Source organism: Azolla caroliniana, unplaced genomic scaffold (genome assembly GCF_043228905.1).
Source record: "Azolla caroliniana isolate FFs.n. ecotype wild unplaced genomic scaffold, voAzoCaro1.0.p SCAF_3, whole genome shotgun sequence".
In the NCBI taxonomy this organism is placed as follows: domain Eukaryota; kingdom Viridiplantae; phylum Streptophyta; class Polypodiopsida; order Salviniales; family Salviniaceae; genus Azolla; species Azolla caroliniana.
Window position 1 is genome coordinate 1446422 of NW_028230438.1, and position 18380 is coordinate 1464801.

At 37.2% G+C, this 18380-nt stretch overlaps 2 protein-coding genes across 2 annotated transcripts in view; both read left to right on the forward strand.

The window, feature by feature from the left end:
- The window catches only part of LOC147865781 (cytochrome P450 716B1-like), a 95011-nt gene that overhangs the window by 36213 nt on the left and 40418 nt on the right, over nt 1–18380 (forward strand). The window lies entirely within an intron of this gene.
- Nucleotides 1131–16728, forward strand: LOC147865785 (sister chromatid cohesion protein PDS5 homolog A-like). Its single transcript, XM_087316121.1, has 33 exons — nt 1131–1701; nt 5278–5484; nt 5655–5836; nt 5963–6086; nt 7228–7467; nt 7551–7764; nt 7869–8059; nt 8150–8301; nt 8388–8537; nt 8626–8680; nt 8752–8946; nt 9033–9200; nt 9281–9423; nt 11525–11639; nt 11743–11859; nt 11949–11999; nt 12244–12371; nt 12481–12598; nt 12684–12815; nt 12884–13095; nt 13185–13326; nt 13430–13579; nt 13668–13727; nt 13807–14367; nt 14454–14555; nt 14744–14832; nt 15024–15075; nt 15149–15217; nt 15328–15365; nt 15611–15682; nt 15770–15888; nt 16180–16298; nt 16388–16728. The coding sequence occupies exons 1-33, from the start codon at nt 1573–1575 to the stop codon at nt 16424–16426; spliced, it is 4635 nt and encodes a 1544-aa protein (XP_087172247.1). The 5' UTR covers nt 1131–1572; the 3' UTR covers nt 16427–16728.

Consider the following 18380-nt stretch of genomic DNA (forward strand, 5'->3'; position numbering starts at 1 on the left):
GCTCATGGTTAATGTTCTCGCTCTTTGATCTTGTTATTGTTCTTGTTTGAGACTCATGGTCCTAGTTCGTGGCTAATGGTTTGTGTGCCTTGGTTCACGGCTCATGGTTCATTTTCTTGTTCATGGCTCATGGTTTGGGCTTGTATTTTTCAAACAATAACGATGTCAATATCAAAGAGCGAGAATATTAACATGAACCACACGCCATGAACTAATAGTTGTACTTCGTGGCTAGTGGTTCATGTTTCTTGTTCACGGCTCGTGGTTCGTGTTCTTGTTCACAGTTCATGGTTTGCGTGCCTTGTTCATGGCTCATGGCTCATGGTTCATGGTTTATGGTTAGCGCTCCGTGGTTTGGGCATGTATTTTTGTTCACGTCCTTTGTTCGTGGCTCACGGTTCATGTTCATGTTCTTCATCTTGTTCGCATTCTTGATATTGTTCTCGATCAAGGCTCATGGTTCACGTCCATGTGTTCATGTTAGTGGTGAAGCGAGGGTCCATGGATAATACTGGCGAAACCATAGTGTAGAAGCGAACTGAGGCAAAACAAGAGTGTCTAGTGGTGCTAAGAGTTGGACATGAATGGGACCCTAGAGCCTAGAAAAGACTATGAAAGCAGGCCCAACCCACGAGAAAGGGACACCAGGAATGTCTCTCTTGGTCGAGAACCTACCATGGTTTTCCACTCACGCCTTCTTCATGCATAGATGCACAAAGCGCATTCACGGCAGAGCTAAGTAGGAGTCAGAGATTCTACATACATGCAACGGGTGAATGAACACGAGAAGCATTTGACGGGCACAATATATATATGTATATATACACACATATGTATGTATATATACGATCTGTGTCTGTGTAGGCCGGACACGAGTACTGTTGTCGCTATCGGTGTTTTCGGGTGCTGGAGGCCCCGCCTGAGACTTTTCCGGAAACCCGAAAGATAGAACCTGATGGGGGGAGCAGACAGAAACAACAGTAAATTCAAATCATAGACACAAGTAGTAGTTTATGTGGTTAATCTTGCATACCTCTCTGTTCTCCTTCTCTTTCTCTAAACCCTTACTTACTTCCTTCTCTCCTCCTCCTCCTCCCCAACCCTAATTCTGCCCCCTCCACCCTCCACTCCACCCAAATCCCTAAGCCCTGCAGCTTATTTATGACCCTTGTAACCCTGATTCTTTCGGAAAACCCCAAAATTCTCATGAAGTAGTGGAAGCTGGCGCACTCCGGAATTCTGAACCCAACAGGTGGAGGATTGGAAAAGGTTTGATAAACAGAGAATCCAAGGAAATAATGGATCAAATAGAGAATTTTAAGGAATAAATAAATCTCAAGATATCGGAGGATCTTGAGAATCTTGAAGAGTAAAAGAACCCTTATGAGTAGAGAATCATAGGAAACAGAGGGACTTGAGAATCATGCTAAACAGAGGAATTCGAGACCCAGAGGAGTTTCAGGAATAGAGAATTATCAGAAACAGAGGATCTTGACGAATAGAAAATCTGGAGGTGTAGAAAACATAAAGAATATTTCTCTTTCTCTCTCTCTCTCTCTCTCTCTGAAAGGAATGAAAAATGTTGAGTTGGTGCCGGGGGACCTTGTCATGCTCTCGGATGTTGGGAATCGTTTATTGTCAGCTGCCATCGCCCATGCTGACATTTTGACAAACACTGAATACTTGCTCGAAGATCTAAAGGTTTGTGCTTTTATTATTATTAGTTATGCATTTGTAAAGTCTATTGTCTCATGTGATGGAAAAATAAACAAATTAGAATAGGGTTCCTTATTCACGAATTATTCTGTGTGATAAAGCAAGAAATAGATCAGAGGTGTTATTCATGAGTTGTGCTATATGATGGAAAACATTGAGAAAATAATGTGAAAAAAGAATAGAGTTGCTATTGATGAATCATGGATTTTGAAGTTATGAAATTGGCACATTTTTTTCGTCCTTCTACAATGGAACTATGAAATGTTAGCGATACTTGGACTCTGACTCTGTAATGGCATAGCCAATCTATCCTCTATTTTGGAAGCTACACTCCTAGACCTACCTACTTATAGATTTATCCTCAGTGATGTGGAGAAGATGGCCTCCATAGAAGGCCACCTTTATCCTAACTTCTGCAAATCCCTTGCCAATTCTCTAATTGAATAGGATCTTCCCTAATGGGTTTGCTCATCTCTGAGTGAGTTAAGGTGAGAAGTGATAAACCCAAGGAGTACTGGTAACAAGGTATTTTGTTGATGCTGAAACCAAGAACTCAACTATGCCATTTGGGCATACCGACAATAAGTATCATTCTCACATGCCAACTTTCTAGAAAATTTTGGAGTCATGTAGTATGAAGAAAGGATGGCCACAGTCGTATTTGAGGAAGCTTCCTTGTACTATGAAGAAATAACACTGGCCTTACTAGAGCCTCTATGATAATCAATGTTGCAACCATCTCACACCTGATAATATCGGTGGGTAGGTATGGTTTAGCCCAAATCATTCCCGAGATCATGGACACAAAAAATCTCTCCATCAATTGAAGGTGTCTCCAGATGGCCTCCACTCTTGTCCTTTGTCCTTGTTATATGTAACAAGTCACATATATCGTCACTGTTACTTAAAAAATTGTAGAGATTCACAATATGAGGATAGCAGGAACTTGCATGATCAATAGCTCCATGATTGTTGGAGCTAGATCCTACTGTAAGCATATGATAAGGATATAATAGATAGATAGAAAAGAAAGGAGAGAGAAAAAGAAGGGTGTCGAACTACCCGACCACCCCCAAGAGAAGGGATCGAGACGGAATCGAGCCTCGATCGGTGTCCTATACCATTGTCGTGGCATCGAGTCGTACTTGGTATTGGCACGCTCGCTTACAAGAGTTTGATCACCACTTAAGCAGAGTCTCGATGTAGTCAAATGATGTGTTAATGAGGGTAGCTAGGCCTCATATTTATAGCCAGACCTAAGGCCCCTAGGCAAGTTCACACTTGGTCTTAATGGTTTGTCTCAATCCTAAGGATTAAAAGTAATCCTTCCCTTCTTTACACTCTCGGTTAACCCTCACACTTTATCCACGTGTATAGAATACTACAATACAATCTTACCACGGGATATTATATGGTCATGCCTGTAACATAGCCCTCGCCACCTTCCCTATCACATTGTTGTGAAGAACTTTGCAGCTGCCCCATCACACTGCTCAGCGCATAGGATATATGTATGTCCATATAAGAGGGCATGATGATGAATCATCCTCTGATGTGTGTATTAAGTGTCTTCCTACTAAGAGATGTTGTGGGGCTGATCCATGTTTTTTTGTTTCCAACTTGATATCATAAGTTTGGATTACTTTATTATTTTCTACTTTAGTCATGTGTAGATGGGGACGATCCGAGCTATATTAAAGTGGGGTTGTGCATTTATGTTTATTCCATGTGATTTGAACCATTGTTGGGTTTCTTCATTCGAACAATGAATATCTTTATTTTCAGCATGTTGTTTTGATGACATAAGTGCCAACCTTGAGTACCTTCTTTTCGGGAGCTCCCTCAAAGCCATTGTATATTGGTCACTAATCAGACTAATGCCCATATGATTATTGGTGCAGCTCCCATCTCAGCTTGGATTATATCATGGGGCATTTAATGGTTTCCTCCTTATCATGTGGGCAACCATTGAGACTAAAGGTTTTCTAAATCTTTCCAGTTATTTGCCTTGTGAAGACCCGGTTCGCAACTTTCCACTCCATAGAGAAGAGTTGGTGTAACAAGTGTATAAAATAGCCACAATTTAGCTCATGGCTCTTGGAACCGAAATTGTGTACATTGTTTCTCGAGAGCACCAACGGCTATATATCCACAACAAAGTTGACTATGAGCAACCTCCCATAAGGAGAACCAATATCACTATATGCCTAAATAGAGAGATTGGATGATTTAGGAACATGCTTAGCAAGGTAACCATACTGATATTACTAAATGCCAATGACATTATGTTCATTACGAAATGCGGATGACATTGTGTTGGCCTCCTCTCTGGAAGGACTAAAAAGACATCTAAATAGTTTAAAGACATTTTGTACAGATAAAGATTTTGGATCAACTTTGATAAAAGTAAGTGACAGTATTTAACACCACCCAAGCATGCGTAATGAGATTAGAACCAGAATTCTTCTAGTGAGAGAAGTAGCAATCGCGAATAGTTCGGTTCAAGAGTGTCATACTCAAACCGTTTAATTGAAACTTAAACTGAACCGAACTGAACCACGAAACCTTTTAAACCAAAACTGTTTAAACCGAACTGTTACAAAAAATTCAAGTTCAAACCAAACGGTTTTAAAGACTTTCAAACCTTTAAACCATTAAAACCACAGTTGCGTGGTTCGGTTTTGGTTGTCATGTTAGGTCAAAATTCAAGATTTCACATTTTAATTATAAAATCTTTAAAAATTTAAAAATTTAAAGATTTCTCTTAAAATATTAAAATTAGGCTTTAAATGGTAAAAAAATATTTAAGAAAATGATCAAATGTCAATCCTGAACCATCAAACCGTTTGAACCGTGATTTCAAACCGTTGATACCAAAAACTGTTAAACGGATAAAGACTCAAACCAAACCGTTTGCTAAAACCTGAACCTGAACCGAACCATTTAAAACGTTAAGCCGCAGTTTTGCGGTTTGGTTTGGCTCAAACCGAACAGTTGCCGATTGCTAAGGAGAAGGTGACATACACCCTACACATCTAGGGGTAACATTCTTAGGATCTCAGTTCTCTCTAAGGGAGTTTGCTTATGCTCAACTTTCACGTAAACATACAGTCCTTGGTGCCCTTGAGAGACAATTTGCATATATATATTTCCAAGGACCACAAACTAAAGTGTGGTGGTTAGATATACTCGTAACACCAACTCTTGTATACTTAACAGAAGTTTAAGGACTGAGCATTCAGTGGTTCATGATGGTGCTAATTGCTTGGCATAAGCACTTGGGAAATAGAGTGGCTGTAGATCTTGCTGCAATGACTTGTTCTGTTCATCCCCTTGGCGGGATCTAGTTTATCAAAAGGGTTCCCGTTAAGTGTTCAAGGAAAGAAATCTTGTGGCAAGCTTCCTAAATTTGAAATCTCCAAGCAAGATGACATCTGCATCTCTGGAAGATACGAAACTTCTGTTTCAGAACATTTCTGGTTATCTATATGTTTATGCTCATGATTACTTTCATTTTCAAATGTACCAACTTATTGTTTTGTTTCTATACAATATTCACAGCAAGCTTCCATACTTCTTGGTAAACTAAAGCAAGCATTAGACCAACCAGATGTTCATTCAGCAGTGAAGCCCTCAATGGATGCACTAATCAAGCCAAGCCTTCTAAAACATCAAGATGAAGCTGTGAGGTTGTTAGTAATAAAATGCGTAAGTGAGATCATAAGGATTGGCGCTCCTGATACTCCATTTTGTGATGATACATTGAAGGTAACTTTTAATTGCATTTCTCTGCTTGCATACATTTGGTGGCTAACTATGGATTTCATGCAAATATTTTGGTGGTTTATGTTCTCTTGCAGGAAATTTTCTGCATTATTGTTGCATCATTTAATGGCTTCAATGATATATCCCTTAATTTGGGTTACTTGCTCTTGCAGGAAATCTTTCAGCTTATTGTCTCATCATTTAAGGGGTTGAATGATAAATCAAGTCCTGACTTCCATATAAGGGTGGGCATTCTAGAAATAGTGGCGACAACTAAATGTTGTGTTGTTATGCTGGACCTACAGTGTGATGATCTCATTTTGGAAATGTTCAGAATCTTTTTTCAAACTGTTAGGTGATGTTTTGCGAATACACTATCTTTATACTCTTCACATTTTCTTGTAAGATTAGATGTACAAAACTATTGTAGTTGTAGCATGTGTTCAGTATACTAAAGTCACGTGTGTGCTGTACTCTATAGTGAAGAACCAAATTATGTACATGTTGCAACAAGGGCCATTATGTGCTTGATCCTAGAAGAAAGTGAGGAAATTCCTTCACAGTTAATGGAGGTGCTTTTGCAAAACGTTCTTAATACAAGAAAGGTGAATTGCGTGATTCATCATATTTATATATCCGTGTAAAAAATGTGTATATATATCTGTAATAGGTCCAAGTATTTGACCGTAGTAGAGATAGAATTATATATGAATATACATGTATTTGAATGTAAATGTCAAGATAAACTTCTAGATGAATATAAATGTTGTAAGAAAAATACATACTCATTGTGCATACGTATGTGCATTCTTGTGTTTGTACATATGCAAATTGTTTCTGTCAGTACATGCATGTGTGCATAGATGTTTGTATGTATTTCATGCCCTTTTGAAAACCAGATTCTTAGGCACATGTCTAAGTGTGAATGCCATTTGTTAATGTGTATAACAATTGGCAATGGTTCAGTTCGGTTTGAGAGGGTCCGAACCGAACCGTTTAAATTTTCTGAAACCTGAACCAAACCGAACCGAACCATGAAATTGTTAAACCAAACTGTTAAACAATTTTCAAACTGTTAAACCATTAAGCCATAAAAACCGCGGTTTTATGGTTTGGTTTCGGTTTTCAACATAGGTCAAAATTTTAAATTTTTTTAAATTTATAATATTTCATTATTTAAAATTTTTAAGATGTTCCTAAAATATGAGAATAGGGTCTAAAAATGAAAAGATTGTTCAAAAACAATTTTTAAAATTTTTTACAAAATTAAAAAAAAACCCCGTTAAACCGTTAAACCGTGGTTTCTGGCTGCTAAAACCGAACTGAACTGTTTTAAAAAATTTTAACCTGAACCGAACCGAACTGTTGAAACCGTTAACCCACAGTTTCGTGGTTCGGTTCGGTTTGTTGTCGATTGTTAAAAATGTGTATATATTTAAATGTAAATTTAGAGATGCATATCTGTTATATATATATATATATATGCATGTATGTATGTATGCATGCATGCATGTATGTATGTGTATGTGTATGTGTATGTGCATGTACATATGTGCATTCTTATGTTTATATCGATACAAATGTTGTAATAGTTTGTGCATGCATGCCTACCTGCCTGAATAGTTTCTGTATGTGTCTTATACATATATTCTATCATATCATGCATGATATAGAGGCACCATCCATATTTTGAAGTTCAGAATCTTAGTGCTTATACTAAAGCAAAAAATGCCACTGAAATCTCAGGGAGATGTAAAGATGTGCTCTATACTTGCTGGTGCAGTGTTGGGGCGCTGCGCTAAGAAGTTGGGCCCAGCAGCTCAGGCTTTTCTGTCTCAAACATCTTCAAAACATGAGTGGCAAGAGAGCTATAATGACTTGATTTCTGCAATTTATACACATGCTCCGTCCTTGCTGTTCGAGATTTATACATCTGCTCCAAATTTGGTTGTCTCTGTGATACCCATATTGGTAGATGAGCTTCTGGTATGCGCCCTTTTATGCTCTTATCATATTGTTAACCACTCTTTTGCATTGTTTTCCTAACTGATCTGACTGTTGTGATGCAGAGTGATCAGCTAGATATCCGGTTGAGAGCTGTTAGGGCAGTTAGTTGGCTGTTCTCATTACAAAATGGGTCCTTGCCAGATGGATTTGATCATTTACATGAACACTTCATTAAAAGGTTCTATGATAATGATGCTGCAATAAGGCTGGCTATGATTGAGGGTGCTAAAAAATGTCTTCTTACTGATCACTTTGTTGGAGCCATAGAATTGCTCTGTGAGTACAATTTTCATGCACATATTTCTGATCATTTTCTCACAGCAGAAGCAAAGGTAGGCTGCTAAATTGTTGTAGATAAAATATAAGGTCATTACTGGCAGGTGAACTTGGTAAGCTCATTGGAGATAATGACTCAGGGGTCAGACTGTCTGCTATTGAGGCCGTCTGTGAATATGGAATTTCTAATCTGAACCTTATATCTGTCAAGGAAGGAAAACATTGTTTGACTGCTGTGGGAATCGTGTGGATAGATGCATTGAAGAAAGTAGCAGAATGCTTACAAGATGCAGAGGTCAATACAAACCTTTGAGTAATCTTTCACTGTTTGGTTTCTCTCATGGTATTGCTGTTTCTTGTGCTAAAATAAGTACAATTTTAGCAGATACTCATTCGACGGAAAGTGATAGAATGGATAACAAGTTTGTATAGGGCATTCTGTTTAAGAGAGGTTCAAGGGTGGACTTTTGTTCAGGAATTTCTTAGTTGGGTTCCAAGTAAGTTGATCAGATATGACAGCGACCAGAAAGAGTTCAGGTTTGTGAAAAATGAATAATCTGCCGCGTGTTTAGCTTATGCAGTCCTCAATCATAGCCATTCACCAAGTAATTATCTGTATTCAGGACACATGATATTGATTTGCTTCTTTCAGAGCAGTTGTTCCCTCATGGATTTCCTGTCAATGAAAGAGTAAAGTGCTGGATATCGTTTTGTGTTGCTTCAAAGGAGGAGGTTATTTATTCACTTAAACGCTTTTTACACCAGAAACGAAGGTCTGGCGGGAATGTATTGTACCTTTTAATATATCCTAACAGCAGTTGAGGCTTTGAATCTTAAATTGTTTTCTTCTCCTTCACATAGGCTGCAGCAAGAAATGCGTAACTATTTGCTCGTTCAAGATAAACAAAAGTGGAAGGTATGAACTTTAATACTTAAGTATGCTGCTTCTCGCGGTCTTTGATGAAATTATGCATTTTGTATGCCCAGGGTGAAGAGAGTGAAGAAACGAAGAGAGCATCACGTACTTCTTTCAAAATTATAGCACGTTCATATTTGGAGCCTGCAAAAGCAGAATCAGATATTGCAGAATTCTTCATGCAGCTACATGATACTGATTTGCTGAAACAGTTTACTACATTGTTGGAACCAAACACTAGCTTCTCTGAGTCAATGTCTCTAGTGGTATAAGCAGACATCATTTGTGTGTTATGTATTTTGCATTATAGTTGTTGAAATCCTATAACATATTTACATTAAATTTATTTTAGGAGGGCTTAAGAAGTCGGCTAGGAGGGCACATTGTTAGCCTTCTGGCTTTGAAGTGTGCTAATTTGCTTTTTGGAAAAGAACATTTACAAGCTTTGTTTAAAGAAATAGCTGAGTATAAAAGGTTGGGAGATGAAAAGATGCTTGAAGCTAGCATGGGTGTACTTGTGGTATGTATCTCAACAAGTTACTGTATGATTGGAAAATAGTCACTTGCTGTATTCATTAGTTTTATGTATATGCATATCAGATATTTGTGAGCAGTTCTCCTAGCCTTCTTGGAGGCTTTGAAGGAAGTCTGCTGGAAATGTTTGAGGAGAATAAGAAATATATAAAGGAAAGTGCACTCCAGATTTTGGCAGTAGTCAGAGAGCGTTTGACAGAAGAACAATTGTAAGTTTGCCATTTTTTTCTTTGATGTGATGGGGAAATATATCTGCTATAGATAGTGTACGAATTTAAGTGACTGGTAGTATATTATATATTACCTGCACACATAATTGGGTGCGGTGCATGATATCGATTCTAAGGTATAGGTCTTGTATTATATCAATTCCAGTGACTAATATTAAATTATATAAAACCTGCACACATTGTAGCATTGTGATACTGTATCTGGCATAGATGGTGATGATATCATTTCTAGTGATTGGTATTAAATTATATATGACCTGCACACATTCTTTAGGATTTTTTATTTCTGGTATTGTAAGATATTTTGTATACATTTAATATATTTAAGGTTGACGCTTTGTCTCTTTGCCATCTATATTTCATAAACATGTATCATGGGTCTATAGCATTATTATTATTATGACACTACTGTAGATTTTAGCTTTCTTGAGTGAGTTTCTCTCTTTTTTGTATTCATGAAAAATGTATTGATATCATGCTATTGTATGTTTGAGTTTTTTGGCTTTTTTATTGGTGTCAATTAAACATTTCTTTCTGTTTCCCTATTCTCCATTTATATGCCTAGAAGTTCATGCCCTACATAAAGTTATATGTAGTTACTATGATGACATTTTGAAGCCCTGTCTCATATGTTCATTTGGTGATGGGAATGCTTGCTTATTGAGAAGCAATAACATAATTAAAGATCCGTTAATGTCCATTTATATTTTTCTAGATGCAAGATTGTTCTCACTTCTAACTATGAGTAGATTCTAGGCCAGATTGATGTATCTCTTTGTTGACAATCCAAAAACATGTGGGAGAAGCATAGTAACTGTCTAAATTATCTGCTCTATGCTTCTGTTTGTCTGAGACTGTCTTATCTATATTCAACTTGTCAAATTTCACTTGGAATTTAGGTTATTTTCCAATGTTTATAAATATAATATTCCATTCCATTCTATCGATAGGATTTACTCTGATATCAATCATCTGGCCCTCATATATGGACATACATTTATGCTTTGTGCTGCACAGTGTGATAGCGCGGCTGTGAACTTCTTCACATCAGCTAGAGATTGAGTTAGGCAGATATGCACAAATACCTATACAAGAAAGAACTTACCAATTGTGTCATCAGGTAGTGGAATGTGAAGAAAACTATGTTTGCCACTGTAGTGTCATTTATGAAATAAGAGGGACATATCATTGCCTCATTGCCTCTTTAAGGAAGGTTTGGCCCACTACGCAAGGTAATGGAATATGAGGACCAATGAAGCTTTGGGCTTTTCTTGCTAGAACTCAAGAGACACAGGGAAAAGTTGTTGGACAGCAATACAGCCACATAAGCTCATCAACAAAAAACAATCAAAACTTTCTTTAGCCACATCATCCTAGTTCATGCTACAAATCAATCAGGGGCTACACAAATGGGCTCCTGACTAGGAAATAGTAAAGGGGTTACAATGGATTGAACAATAGCTTTTTGCCGTGTACATAGGCCCTGGCCTCATGGACCATGAGCTCACCACCCTTGTCATCAACAGATAAAGGCCATATTATCTCCCACCATTGCAAGTGCTTCCCTCACTTTGGAGACCTCTCCATTATGGATTTACCTATGTGCTAGAGATCTTTTGAAGACAAAAAGTACAATATATCTGATTTGGGAATCTTACAACGATAACAAGATTCTTTAGTCACTTTTTATCTTGTTCACTTATTTGCTTAGTAACACTTAATTTTGGTTTGTTATTCTCAAAGACAAGATGCCACTTAAGATGTATCTCTTATTTGGCTAGAAGATATTAATATATCTTTCTTTCTTTCTGAGCTAACCCACTTGGAAACGCTATACGTAGTTGGACATGTAGAATAAAATTTTCACTCAGTATTACATTCACTCTTTGTGTTCTTTTATGAGGTGGTTTTAGATTCAACATAATCAATAAGAAAAATCTACATGTGTTTAGCTACTCGCTTATTCTTCCCATCTCCAGCGAATATATCCATGATCTTTTTTCTGATTCCTGTGCCAAATATAAATTGACATTTCTCTTCTTTTTTACTATATAATGTTATGTTTTGAATGTCTTTTCAGGTCGTTGGATTTCTTAGAAAATTTGTGCACCAATGGAAGCTGCAAACAAACCAAATATGCATTACAGGTGCTCGCTAGCTTGTCAGGACCAAAGGTTTTCTCATCATTATTTATGGTAGGTCATCATTTTTGTTAGTTTTCAAAATCTAGCATCTGTTCAAAAAGAGTTCTTCCCCCAATTTTATGTTTTTTCTGAAACTTCATACATCTGTGTACAGAGGCTTGTGGATTGTGAAAGTGATGAAAATCTTCCAGTTAATGTGTTCGCTGTTTCCAGAACACAAGAAGAAGGCATTATGAATCTAATTGTCCAAAATTTTCTCAGGAATGAGGATGTAAGTGTGACAGTTACACCATTCATAAATAGATGAAAGTTGACATCATTTGGTTTATTTGTCCATTCATTCACTAAATTGTAATGCAGAATGTTGGAGAAATGGGATACAATAATGTGAGCAAGACAACTAAGCTGAAGGTATCCTGTAGGTTGAGTATCATATTGTGGTCTAGTTCTCTGTCATCATAACCATGAGCATGATGATGATTTGGATTGGACATATGAATGTCTTAACCGGATCTTTGTCGGTGTTAAATTATTTTGCTTCCTACTTCCAGAGCTTGGTGCGAATATGATAAATGTGAAGCCAAAGTGTTATGTTGGTTGCATCACATAGTTTTTTATCCAAACTATTAAGCTTTGCTATTTAATTATTTTACAGATTTTTGCACTCAAGGCATTAGTGCGAGTTTATTGCACAGCTATCAATCCAGAAGGCTTTAAGGAGTTATCTGGAGTTCTGTTAAAATTTCTTCATAGAGGGGAACAGTCAGATGGTATTGAATCAAGGTTGGCTGAACTATCCTTCAAGTTTTTGCGATGTGCTCAAAAGCTATGAAGATGCTTCATCTTCTTCTCAGTGAGTTGATAAATTCTTATTTTCATTATTGATTTGTAGCCAAGTTGATAAAGATCATCTACGGTTAGCAGCTGCACTTGCAGTATTATGTCTTTCAAAATCCTATGATACCCAAGTTCTGCCACAATTGTTCTACTCAACGGTTCAATGTGCTAGAGTAAGTGAACATTTGTATTTCATTTGATACAACAGTTGAATGGATGTTGTTATAGGGATCTCTGACTATCTAATCCATTTAACAGGATCCCTCTATTTATGTTAGGGGTCAATTTTTGGGTAAGCTTGGCAAGCTCTTAGACCAGGGGCTTGTTAGCCATGTCTATGGTTTTGCCTTTGTTTTGGGCATTGATGGAGAAGAAAATGATTTGACAGAGGTAAGAGTTTGAGAAGGGATTTATTTGTATAGAAACACAAGCAGTGTAACTTATAACTTGTCAGACAGGTCAGGCGCCAATTAGCTGATTTTATTGATGGCACACACCACCAAATATGGCTATGGAAAGCTGACACTTCAGAGCATTCAGAGACACCCTCAATAACATACTACCCTGAATATGCCCTTTTTTATCTTGTCCACACCCTTGCCCAAGGGGTTACATTTCAAAGTATAAGTGAAGGAGGTCCAACTTTAGAAGCTGTACAATATGCTTTCAAGTAAGAGCTACATGTTATTCATGTGGTGAAACTAGTGATTATTTGTTTTATTTGGTCAGATTATGTAAAATATAACAATTTCTTCACAGGCAAATGTCGGTCTTTATTTCTGCATTGCTTAATTGGTATGAGGGAAGCAAACAAGAGAGAAATGAAAAGATTGGCCTGATTCTTGATATCTTCCGTAAAATAAAAAATGCAGAAGATGTGGTCGACACCTCAAAAACAGAGGCAAAAAAACTTCCAATGCTGCAAATTTTAATTTGGTTCAAGTTTTGTAACGTAAAAATTCTCACCGTTACTTATCCTTTGCATTTCTTGTTTCTGTTGCCAGAATAGCTATATCCTCTGTGATATTGGTATTGCCATAACTAAAGACCTTTCCAGGGCAGCATTTAGAAGTGTACCGAATATTGTACATGATATTCCTCTTCCATTATCAATATACAGGATCCTTGATGCCACTGAAGGTGACGGTCAGAAGGTAGGGCATTATGTAGGCGCTGATTATGACACATTGTTTATGTTCTAGCTTAACAGTTAATAACCTTGTACTAATTATTTATGTGCAGACAGATGGTTTTTATCTGCCTCCTCATCTTTTATCTGTGTTTCCATTGAAAATGAACAAGGTATATGGTTTTGGTGTTATCTTTTTGTTAATCAATCTTTGTCTTCCTGGTGGCTGATTTTGCTTGTTTGTCATGCTAGAATCTGGCTAAAAAGAGGAAGGCAGAAGGTGGTAATTATAAGAAAGTGCATCGCTTCAAACACAAAAGAGTCCTAGAGTCATCATCTCCAATGGAGAAACAACAAGTTGATATTGTTTCTTTAAAAATCCAGTCATCAGATGATGGATCAGTGTGTAAGACAAGGGGTAGTACAAGCACCCCACCTGTTGAAAATTTGGGAAAAACAGAGAAGCCTCCTACAACAGATGATTTAGGAAAGCGTAAACGAGGCTGGAATCATAATGAAAATGGAGAAGCTTCTACTATAGATGGTATACAGAAGAATACAGATGAATCCTTGAAAAGTAGTGGGCATAGGCGCACAAGAGGAAATGTTTCAGTTGTTGAAGATCTGGATCAAGGCTCCATTTCAGATCTGAAAGCTAATTCTCATTTAGCAACTGGTGAATTACATTCTGGATCTACAGGAGATCGAGTGCAGATTTCTATTAAAACACTGGAACCACCTGAAGAGCTTAAAAGTGAACCTTTTAAGCATGTCGATCCAGGCATCACAAGAAAAACACGTGGACAGCAGCGGGTATATATATTATTTTTCGTATGAAATTGAGAGGTTAACAAGAGTTATTATTGCTATTTTTTATTAACTTTTTTGTTTATGATCAGGTTCTCGGTGTTTCAAAGTATGATAAAGAAGATGACACATTGACATGTCCTCGTGGGACACCCATGCGATCTGCAAAGAAGATCATGTCTTTAGGAAGTGAGGTATTTTCTTACACCTCTTAATTCAGTAAAACGTTTTACTTAGTTTTTTGGGTAATTTGTGAAGGATGAATTTCAGTTCCTTTCTTTTCTCTAAGTTCATGTATGAGCATGCTGTTCCTTTGAGTGGGAACAACTAGTCGATGAAATGGGCATTACAATATTTCACTCACTTTTGTAATTTTCTGAAGAGTCCTGCTTTAGAGGATAAAACAGCAAAAGCTTCTCCAAAGGATTTGGTTGGATGTCGAATAAGAGTGTGGTGGCCTATGGACAAGAAGTACATTTTCTCTCTCTACTGTGTCTATGTTGTAAGCATCTGTAAACATGTTGATGCCTGGATTTACACCATACATAATGATATGATTAATACATACTCGCACACGTGCATACATTATACACGTGCATGTATGGTTTTGATGTATGTATGTATTTATAGATCCATGTAAATGCTCCCTTATTCTTGCTCAGGTTTTATCAGGGCGCTGTGTCATCCTACCATACTTCAACAAAGAAACACAAGGTTTTCTTCTCTTCACATGATTGTCATGCATTCAAGGTTTTATATTCTGGCTCTTTAGCATCTGTTGTTCCAGGTTGTGTATGATGATGGAGATGTTGAGGATTTGAGGCTGGAAAAGGAACGTTGGGAACTGATAGAGAATGTAATGCTATGCAGTTTTTGTTTGCAAATTTTCTTGTCAAAAAGAGAAGCCCTTCTTACTATATGTTTGCCGTATTTATGATGATGAATATCTTTTTTCTTTTATATCAGGATTACCAGTCAACACCATCATCCTCCATTCATGAATTGTAAGACACGGCTTTTTTAACTCATAAAGAGCAATGTTGCCTTTATTCTGGTATTACGAATAATGTAGTGGAAGCTAAGCTAGTTCGTGTTCGAAAAATTGGCAATATGCATCCCTATTCATTCTTTGATGCTTCATCAGCAAAGTCATTTGGTTTCGATACTTGTTTGGTGCAATTTTAAACTTGTAAGGTTGATATTTGTGCTTTGATATTGAATTATTTAGTTAACATTTTTCTACGTGCAGCCAATTGAAGAAAAGAGATGGAAAGAGACAGCCAAATAAGCAAGAGCAAGAGACAGAAATTGACGATGAAATGTAATCTTATTAACTTGTCGTAGTTTTAGTTGAAGATTTCAGTTATTGATCTTGGCTTCTTTCAAAATGACAAACATTTTTACGCAGGTCAAAAAAGCCATACAAACATAAGAAGCAAAAGGATGTCGATGAGTCGAAGAATGCTGTACGTGATAGAGAAGAAGAGTTGACTGATGAAAGAGAAGAATCTATTACATCAGGTTCAGGTAAGGCAAATATTTTGTTTTTCAACCTTATGGTTGTGGAAATTTTGAATTTTTAAAGCCGTGTTTTTTTATGGAGCACTGTGAGGATTTTTATCTATTTAGAGCACATCTGATCCATCACTCAAGACTTGAACCTATTACTGTAAAAATTGCAAAACACAAAATTGGCCTGTACACCACCTTCATGTTTACATGTATCCATAGTCTTGTATATGATGGATGATGTGCATAAAATTTCGATAATATTTCAGTGTTTAATTGAAAACATCTAATCTTGTTTTGAGTACACAGTTTCAATGGCTCGTAGTTCAGGGAAGAATGCCTCAACATATTTACGGGTTCGAGGTTTGCAGTCAGAAGACAGTCATTCGCCAACGGTATCCAAAGATTCATCAGATGATTTGCCCTTGGTAATTAGAAAAAAATGTTGATGTTATTTTTCTTTGAAATGAGTCACTGGCTGAAGCTAATCAAAATCTTTCGTGGGAAACATGCACAGAGTGCATGGAAAGCTATGCGAAGGAAATCTCACCAATGAAATACTGGTGGAGCACAAACGTTTTGTGGCATCAAATATATGAAGTTGTGTGTAACAAGGCTTATTGGGTGAATTGTTAGCACTCCTGTAGTTGAATTTGCCTGGTTTACATTTTTATTGTGAAATTGTAGAGGGTTCTTTGAGATGCGGGTGATGATGACCGTAAGGGTCGATTGTTGTATCATATTGGCTGCTTTCAGTCAAAGGAATGTATAAATATGGATAATGCAATGTGCAATCTTTCCATTATTAACAGGTGTATAAAGAGATTTCACTTGGGCAATGTATCCAAGATTTTTTCATTGTGGGAGTTCAGTTCTCTTGGTAGTAATCTTTGATGGTTTCAAATTTCAATATGTTCGAGCTTGTTGGCAGTCTAGAAGGGACATGTAACTGAGCACTGTGGCAAACACATCCAATGAGACCCTATATGGTGTCTCTTAGCCCATCAACAGCCCTAAGTCACAATATGCGAAAATTTGGGATCTTTGTCCCTTCGGCTGCATTGTAATTACACCCCAACCCTGCACCCTTTTGGGATGACATGCTGTTTGTGTACACATAGTATAATGACAATAATGACACGAGAAGCAGATCATCTCCGTCCCAATTATATGGGAGACGAGCTACCTATTGCATTCCTAAGGGTGCACACTCAATCTCCTCAAATAACCATGGCTCCACTATCTATGTTGGAGGCCACCCATTTCTATCCCTATGCTAGCTAGTTCTGCATTTATCAGACCAAGGTGCATATTCATTGCTCCTAAAATAAAACTGAACTAGCACTACATGTTTTCTTCCACTTGTGGCAAGACAAATGCCAAGAGCTTCCACTAACTAAGAGCTCTTAGCACCTTGACCTTGACCATCATATGCTCGACAACCTAGACTAAGTTGAAGTCAACACATACTTGTTTGACCAAAGACAATATCCTTACTTGAAACCAAAATTCTTCAAGTTGTGATTAGTACCACTTGCATTGCCTAGATTGACTTCCCTACATTTGACATTCAACCCAATAAAACTTGGCCTCACATTTGAGTTGTTGCTGAATCTAACAAAACCTTGTGATGCCCTAAGAGATGGCATTATATCAATGTGTCAAAACAACCACGGTTGAAGAGATCACATTGGAAGACTTGCACAACATATGATCCCTCGGTGTTACTGCCATTATCCTACAATTACAAGGACGTTTTTGCCTTATCTCTTTTTTGGATATAAAGGTCTTTGGTTCAAATCTCTCTAGCCTATGCTACATTCCATGTCTCTTTCTTTTAACCACATTTTTCTTCTTGATTTTTCTAATTGTCGTCACCATGATGATAATGTTTAGCTTGAGTTGTTTATTCTTGTTGTCATGTTGTTTATTCCAATCTTGAGGCACTTGTCATAGTGGATGTTGTGTGTTGAGGAATATCATGATGCCTTACTTGAGTTTAAACCCAATATAATGCATCTTGTCTATTGGCAATGGCATGTTGTTCAATAACAATTGTAGTATGGATGCGATTGTAATGAGTTGAACAAGGTCAAAGATATATTGTTCTAACACCAAAGCCCTCTAACCATTTCATTGACTGAATTTGCAACACACTCACATGCTACATTATCTCGCCGACTTCGCATTATCTTTGCATGTTTCTATTGACCCCACTCCATTCTCTAGGATGGAGTAGGAAGATAAGTCAATTCCAAATGTTGAAGATTCTACTCTCTTAGGCCCTAGACTTGCATGCAGTAGATTACAACAATCAATGCCTTAAACACTGCAATAAAGACCAGATTGATGCAAGTTTGCAACTATCTACGATCCCAAGTGGTATCAAGTGATGTATTGTGCTAGTCAACAATTATTCCCAATCACGTGAAATTACTCAACCTTTGAAGTGGGAAGATTGCAGAATTATCTACTATGACTATAGTAAGTTTTATCACTATTTTCTCAGC

Bases quoted from the DNA above. Each gene is read 5' to 3' on its own strand.
- LOC147865785 (XM_087316121.1), top strand. From the start codon at position 1,573: ATGAAAAATGTTGAGTTGGTGCCGGGGGACCTTGTCATGCTCTCGGAT. The intron at 8,060-8,149 runs GTCAATACAAAC...CAATTTTAGCAG, and splicing joins AATGCTTACAAGATGCAGAG to ATACTCATTCGACGGAAAGT. The intron at 13,728-13,806 runs GTATATGGTTTT...TTGTCATGCTAG, and splicing joins TTCCATTGAAAATGAACAAG to AATCTGGCTAAAAAGAGGAA.